Raw genomic sequence first — 8,113 nt, 5'->3', positions numbered from 1 at the left:
GAAATTCCATACTTTATTGTTGCTTAATTTCCAATAAGCCATATTTACAGTAACAAGTAACAGAGAAAACAAAATCTCTCACTTTAGCTATGCACCCTGACTTCCCCTTTCGTATTTTAATGAGTTTTGGATTGAAGAACCTCATGCTTCCTTTTTTTTTATGATATGTTTTTTAGAACTCTTCTTCTCAATGACAGCCGTCAGTTGGAACAGGAAACTTAGGGTGGAGTAATCAAAACTCTCCCGGTGGGTATCATGTATCTCACATAAGAGCTCCCCGCTCTCCTCTTCCCCCTCTCTGTGCAGGAGAGGCATCTTCCCTGCGAGACTACGCGGCCAACACCATGAACGAGTTCCTGGGCATGTTCGGCTACGACGACCAGCAGGTCAGGGACGAGCTGGCTAAGAAGATCAGCTTCGAGAAGCTGAAAGCCGCCGCAGCCTCGGACCCCTCGCCCCTCGACGAGGCCACGCGCCGCGCCCGCTTCTCCAAGTACGAGGAGTACATCCGCAAGCTGAAGGCCAACGAGGCCCTGCCCTGGCCGGTGCGCGCCCCCAAACCGGAGGACCTCAACCCCAAACTGGCCCCGGAGAAGAGCGCCACCGCCCTGCTCCAGGCCGCCAGCTGCCTCCCCGTCGCCGAGGGCCAGAGCTACCCCCCCGCCGCGGACCACAAGCTGGGACACGCCCACCTGGGCGCCCCTCCCCCGCCAAGCCCCTCCCACATGCAGAGCCTGGCGTCGCGCGCCTCCAAGTACGACTTCTTCATCCAGAAGCTGAAGATGGGCGAGAGCCTGCGGCAGCAGAACGGCAACGCCTACAAGCGGCCCTCCAAGTACGACCTGGAGAACGTCAAGTTCCTGCACCTGTTCAAGCCCGGCGAGGGCAGCCCCGACATGGGCGGCGCCATCGCCTTCAAGACAGGCAAGGTGGGCCGGCCTTCCAAGTACGACATCCGGAACATCCAGAAGCTGGTTCCCGGGAAGCCCGAGTCCTCGCTGATGCCCGCCGTCCTCGCCACGCCACCGGGGGGGAGTACAGGGGCCGCCGGGGTCCCCATCACTGGCTCCGCAGGGGCCGTCGGCCTGACCATGGACCAGACGGGACACATGGGCTTCAACACTTCTGACTACCTGAAGTCCAGCTTCTCCAAGACCGACTCCATCACCACAGGCACCGTGTCCTCTGTCAAGTAAGATTCTATTTTCAAAGCTTTATAGTAGACTCTTTATCGCAAGCAATGTTTAGTTGTACTTTTTCAGTCCTGTGCTAATAATTCTAAGAATTGTTTTATTCTACTGAGGAAAAAAAACATGAAATACTGAACTGCCTACAAATTTGGGCAGTGAACCAAATGCTCCTTGAAACAATTCATAACTCCCATTACTGAATTATTAAATGGAGTAACTCATTAATGTAACCCCCCAGTTTATATTATAGCTGTTGTTTTTGAAAGGATTCCAAGCTGAAATGTCTCCTAATTCTCCTCGATTGTCTCTCGGTGGGACACCTTGGAGCTAATGCGCGTCTCTCACATACACTTAACTGCCACTGTGAGTCAGTTAGCCTAACGCAAAGGTAATTGGTACCTCAACATCCGCCGACGCGAATGTATTGTGAAATAGCGCATGGCGCCCAATAGATACGGCGACGTGATGAGTTGCGAAGGCCCGTGAAGTGTTTACTCGCTGGAGCTCTCCGGCGAGACTGATTTAGCACAGTCATCGCAAAGTGACTGACTTCCTCTGTTCGGCTAGGGTGTAACAACTCTCCCTTTAATTACTTTGGAGCCGTGACTAACCTCCCGGAGAGTCACCGGGGACACACCGGGGTCGGCTCAACGACGCCCGCAGAGCGCACTTTGAAGCGAGCAAACAAAGGGGTTTGGGGGAACTAGCCTAGCGTGCTAGCTCTAAGCATTATCCAAGTCCCCTGTTACCTCAGGCCCTCTTCCCCCTCCCTCAGGCTTTGGCCTGTGTCAGGCTAGGCTTCAGCGTAGCCACATGCTAGGCTAACTGCCCAGCCGGGCCTACAGAAGGAGGGGTTGGGGAGGACATGCAGGGAGAGTGTCTGCCAACGGAGACAACCCTCTGGGGTGGATTAACCCCAGGGCAGCCCCTGTGTGGAGCTGCAGTGGAGCTAAATGCCAACGCTGAGAGGGGAGGCAGACAGGACCGTACTGAACTGTCTTCCTCAGCAGGTCTGACGGCAGCACCGGAGACTGGCGATGGCAGACATCTACGCCGCCTCAGTTAGCCTCAGTTAGCAAGAACCGGTTGAATCAAACTCACAGTCTCTATCTTTAGATTCCGCTAAACCCGTTTTACTACACTAGTGCTATAGGAACGACATAATCCAGGCATTTCCTTCATCTGTATTGCTGACGGAAGATAAACCAATAGAAGCCGGGTCCGTAGGGATGATCAGAAAAGTCATTTTACAGAGCTTTCCTGCTTGTCCCTATTTTTCAGTTTTGCATATGAGCACTCTCCAAAATACCCCCATGACAGATGAATGCCCCTCCCCTGCCTGTTGCCTTTCCTTGCTGGGAGACCATGCATCACCGTGCCCCCCCCCCCCTCCATCTCCCCCTCCCTGATTCATTCCCCTACACAAAAACAAGGTTACGCCGCAAGAAAATGTATATTGATAGCCCAAAGTTTTTGAAACGGCGTGTAAGTAAATATTGTGTCAGTTTGTTTTTATTAACATCTGGCACCCGCTCGCCCATTAATCCTGCCTCTTTTGTTGCTGCTGCGCTAGGAATGGCGTGCCGGCGGAGAAACCAGTCACCGAGGATGTCAACCTCTACCAGAAATATATCGCCAGGTATGCACATCCTCTTCCCTCACGTCTAGAAAACATAGATTCATACACTGTCGTCCAGCAAACATTGAGACAAACCTGCTTATTAATCGCCCGTATGTTTTTTTCAAAATGATGAATGAAGGTTGTAGATTGGTTTGAGGAAGCTTTAGTGAGTGAGTCAGGAAGGAGGCTAAGTTTACGGGCGGAGAGGAGTTCTATTCAAAGGCCAGATAAGCGATAGGCCTGTATTTTGGCGGAACGGTGTGTGATTTCTCCCAAACTGTCCTGAAGACAGTGATTGTCAGTGGCGCCAGAATACTGTATCAATGTGTGTGCTATGCGAGTCATGAGTGTTGGTTTCAGTATAGGCCTTGGATTTTACTGGTCGTGGTTGAAAGCCAGGGGAACTGAATGATTTGAAACTCAGCCACTCACACAAACAGGGACAAACATCAGGGGCAGGCCCATATCGCATTTCAATAGACACACATGACAATATCCCCATTCTGGGGACTCTTTTGAAGCACCACTAGAAAGGTGATTATCATTTGTTTGTTTATTCGCTTTAAAAAACTAAAGGAAAACTGGATTTGAAAGCCATAGTGGCTTTGGCGTTAATGATTACTTCTCCAAGCCGTGACATGAAGGGCACAAATCAAAGCCCTGGCACTGACACGCACACACACACACACACACGCACACACACACACACACACACACGCACACACACAAACACACACACACGCACACACACGTACACACACGCGCGCATACACGCGCACACACTTCCCTGTGCATGTACACAGATACACACACACAAAACCCCTTCCTTGGACTGATTACATTTCGCAAGAAGATTTAATTAAGGAATTTTTAATGAGGCTTCTGCTGGCACTGCCAAGAACTGTTTTGATATTTGCGCTGCATAATGCATAAAATTTGTCTAAACATCTCGGCAGTTGATGCACGGGGAGGCTGCAGATAAGCCCAGATACAGTTTCAATTTCCGTGTTGTGGAGGGGGGGGAAAAAATGAAAGGGGAGAGCAAAGGAGGAGGGAGAGAGAGGGGAAGGAGAGAACAGGGGGAAGGAGAGAACGGGGTAGAACGTCGGCCGCTACGCACGGGATCCTGGCCGCGAGGAGGGGCTGAAGGAAAAAAAGGGGGATGTTCGTCTCTGGAGCGATGACTAATGAGCGCACACTTATGCTAAAAAAACGAGTTTGTAATCGTTCTACTGTACTCCTACCCGCCCACCCGCCCCGCGCGCCAAAAAAAGAGGGAAAAGTTTGTTATCTCGTCGCCGCGCAGCAGCTTTCCTGGTGGTGTTTAGTCGCCGTTTTCCCCGTTTAAATGCTCTCATGCGCCCGCATTTGCCTCGGCACTTTGATCTGCGCCTCTCTCTATTGTAACAGGAGATGCGCCGCAATCTCTGCATCGTGGCAATATTAATATTTCATCTGCTGCTGAATAGCGGGAGCCCATTAGGGCCCCTGACGCGGCAAGTGGGAATTGTCCAGGAGGCAAAGTGATACCGCTGGGCAAGGAGCAGAGGGGTGGGCCGCACTCCCGGGAGGACTGTGTGTGTGTGTGTGTGTGTGTGTGCGCGCGTGTGTACAGTAGGAGTGTGTGTACAGTATATACACACGGGGCCAAGTGTAGATGTGCCGAGGAGAGGAGAGGGTTGGTGTGTGTGTGTGCGTGCGTGTGTGTGTGTGTGTACGGTATGAGTGTGTGTACAGTATATACAGTACACACGGGGCCGAGTGGAGATGTGCTGAGGAGAGGCGAGGGTTGGTGTGTGTGGCGCGTGCGCGTGTGTGTAATGCTAGCTCCGTTTTTGTCTTTTCTCTAAAGAAGCTGTCAAACCTTCCCGAAGCCCCCTCCTCCTCCTCCTCCACCACCACCACCACCACCACCATACCCCGAGCCCCCCACCACACCACCAACTTTTAAAAGGTAGTGGATTTGCCATTCAATTAGCTTAATGAACTCCGCAAAGTGATCTGTAAATGCAGCTCTGGGATAATCCTACAGGCAACAAAACAGAGAGAGAAGGCAAGGGAGAGAGATGGGGGAAAAAATCTATTACTCAGCCTCCTTTCTCCTCTGCGCTCGAAGCAGATGGAGCTCTTGGCAGCGCCAGTGCAAATGTTTATTTGTGCGTTTTGAGTGGTAATTGGAGGTTTTTAACAGTCATCATCGTCAAGGCTTATAATTGCACCCCTGCACACCTAGGAAATGAGGAGTTTGGGGAGAGGAGGGGGGAGGCGGTCATTTAACTACAGTACCTCCCTACCGTACTCCTCCCTATACTACTGTACCTGCAGCACTGCCGCCAATCTAGAGAAGTCTTTTTCGAGTCTGTAGAGCGAGAGCGTGCGTGTGTGTGTGTGTGTTGGGTGGGGGGGGGGGGGGTGTGGGGGGAGGGGGGGGGGTAGAGTGGGTTGAAGAGAGAGAGAGTTCCCACTCCAGACAGGCAGACCTAACCCTTTTCTCTGATTAAAGCGGCACAGTTAACCTGAGAGAACTCCACATTGATTCGGCAAGGTTTTTTAAAATTGTGGCCCTGTGAAGAGAGTGAAGGAATTGTGTGTGTGTGTGCGTGTGTGTGTGTGTGTGTGCGTTGGGGGGTAGGGAGGTTACAGTTTAATAAGTGTCTTTACCGGCTGCTTTGGAAACGAAATGGAGCTAATTTGGCGTAAATTGGTGTGACAGACTGGTAGATTGGTGGGGGGGGCACAGGTTGGTACCGTGTGGAAGCTGTGTTGTTTTGAGGGTTCCTGATTAGGCTGTATTCCTCCATGTTTTCATCCTGGCGTGGGGGTGAAAGGCACCTTGAATTGGGCGCGACGTGGTAGGGCTCTCCGAATCCGAACGGGCGAATCTCGTTACGGGGCGCCTTCTCCACGGAAACGCGGAATCTCTCCATTAAAGAGATTGCGTGCGAGAACAAGGGAGTCCGTATCGAAGGGGTCGCGCCTGAGACGGGGCTCACGTCTTCGTACCGCGCCGCCCTTCCCGGCGAAAAACACGGCCCTCTTCCCCGTGACTGTTAACGTGGCACTTCTTCCCCCTATGACAGTGGTTTGGGTGCACATGGCTCCTACTGTAACCGCGCGTCGCCTCTCTGTCTCTGTGTGTTCAGGTTCTCCGGGAGCCAGCACTGTGGACACGTGCACTGTGCCTACCAGTACAGAGAACATTACCACTGCATGGACCCCGAGTGCAACTACCAGGTAAGCTGTGTGTGCGACGTCACGTTTCTACCCAATCGGCCTGTCGGCCTGCTTTGTCAACCCTCCCCCCCCATTGTCAGTCTCCCATTGTCAATGTGATGAACACGATCAAACAAGAGAGCACTGATAGAGTAATGCTGTAGTCTCTACAGACAAGGTTCAGCGCTTTTAAATGTCTGTTCCCTACTGCTAAACTAGTGACAGTCATGGAGGCGCGTGTGCTGAACACCTTGGTGATTCTGACATGTCAGTCAGTCAGTCAGTCAGTCAGTCAGTCAGTCAGTCAGTCAGTCAGTCAGCGTGCCAACAGAACTGTGCAGGCTGGTTTTATCTTCTAAAAATGGCGGCTCCCGGGATGCACAGAGGTTAACAATACTGTAAGTCATCGCTCTGTTTCAATTCACACCCAACCAAAGCTTGTGTAGATGAAACTTTATTGACGTGGGTTCGCCAAACCGGTTATGACTGCTGGCGCCCTTCCAATAAAATGTAGAGCAAAGTTGTTGTTTTTTCCCGCAAGCTGCTTCCAAGCACAGTTGGTCTTTGACAATTGGCCTTTCATCCTGGGTTAATTGTAAGTATGCCTGAAATATGGTTCCTTTTCCTATGTGGGTTTTTTTTGGTCTTCCTGCAGACATCTGTCATTGCTAGGGGCCTGCTTTTAATCCCCTCTCCGATGATTAATCTGGTCCTGGTCCCATGAGCTCTCTCGTGTGTGGAAGATCACAATACAGGCCCTGGGTTTGCTATGGCATATGGTTTAAAAGAGTTGGGCAAACACAAGCAGATTTGTTGTCAGAGACGTAAAAAAAATTCTTGTATGATTTGAGGCGTATTCCTTTCCCCTTGTTTTCTTAATTGTCGTTTTCTAATCTTCCACATCTGTCTCTGATCAAGAGATTACATCTTCTCATAAACAGTGGCTAGATAACAAAGCCTAAATAGGAACATAGTGCTTGTGGAAATATTGAGTTTTAACCAGACCTTTTTTTGATACAAAATTCCCACTTTACCACTGACACTTGGGAGGAACGTGGTGGGGGGAAAAACAACAACTTTGAAATGAATCCAAGTCATCATTTAGAAAGTTAGTTCTGGCTATCAGGGCAATTGTCACGCTCAAGTCCGCGTCTCTCGCTAGCTTTGTGGCGCGTGTAGCATCGAGGCGCAGGGCTCCAAACTCGGATCTCTGCACGTCAATATCCCACAGAAACACAGTCGGGCCGAGATGAGCGGATCCTTTGGAAGCGATAACTCATGAAACGTTACATGACACACACTCCTGGAATATTATCCTGCTGCCAGCCGTGGGCCGCTCGACCGCCTCCGGCCATTCTCCTTTCATGGGCTTGTGTGTGTCTCTCCCTCTCTCTGTATGTGTGTTTGCGCATGGGTGTGTGTGTGTGTGTGTGTGTGTGTGCGTGCGCGCAATAGCGCACGTGTGCATCCCGCCACGCTGGTGGGAATCCTAAAATAAATAGTAGCAAGTGGCTCCCAACCTTCATCACCACTCGACTGAAAACGAGCTCTTTCACCCCGTCAGCTCTCTCTCCCAGGAACTATTTTGGATGCCGCGATGGATCGAATTTAGCGTGACCGCAGTTCAACTTATCTACTACTTATCATTAACCATCGCGCGCCGGGAACCGGGGAATCGCCCCTGGATTGTAGCAAGTGAAAGAAAATGGGAGGTCTTGAGTGAAAGATTCTGTGATACGATTAAAAACCCAATGAGCTGTTTACCTTAATGCAAGGCTTAACCCCTTTATCGAGATATAGTTGGAGATAGTGGAGCAGCCCAACAGCTGCGCAGCGATCTGAGGCTATAGTTGTACTCGTGAATCGCAGCCCACACTAACACGGGCCCCAATTACCCTACTTTGTACAGCAATTACACGAGTTTTAGCATGTTTTTTTTTTTTTACTGATCTTTTTCTCTACTGTATATAGATATGGATTGAAGCAGCAACAGTCTCATTGATCCAGGCCTCTCTGGTTACAGTTCCTGTAACATCATCTTAAACCCAATTACAGCAGATTTGGTTGCTCCTGGTCTCTCCGGACTCAC

At 50.7% G+C, this 8,113-nt stretch overlaps 1 protein-coding gene across 1 annotated transcript in view; it reads left to right on the top strand.

Annotated features, from left to right (window-relative positions):
• The window catches only part of casz1 (castor zinc finger 1), a gene marked incomplete at both ends in the record, with an annotated part of 52,077 nt that overhangs the window by 22,993 nt on the left and 20,971 nt on the right, over positions 1–8,113 (top strand). Inside the window, 3 exons of the mRNA XM_084436281.1 lie at positions 307–1,192; positions 2,764–2,829; positions 5,955–6,045. Of these exons, the coding sequence (XP_084292407.1) occupies positions 307–1,192; positions 2,764–2,829; positions 5,955–6,045 (1,043 nt within the window). The remainder of the gene's footprint in view (positions 1–306; positions 1,193–2,763; positions 2,830–5,954; positions 6,046–8,113) is intronic.

This window comes from Borostomias antarcticus (genome assembly GCF_949987555.1).
Source record: "Borostomias antarcticus genome assembly, chromosome: 3".
NCBI classification, from domain to species: domain Eukaryota; kingdom Metazoa; phylum Chordata; class Actinopteri; order Stomiiformes; family Stomiidae; genus Borostomias; species Borostomias antarcticus.
This window is presented reverse-complemented; position numbering and strand designations above follow the sequence as displayed.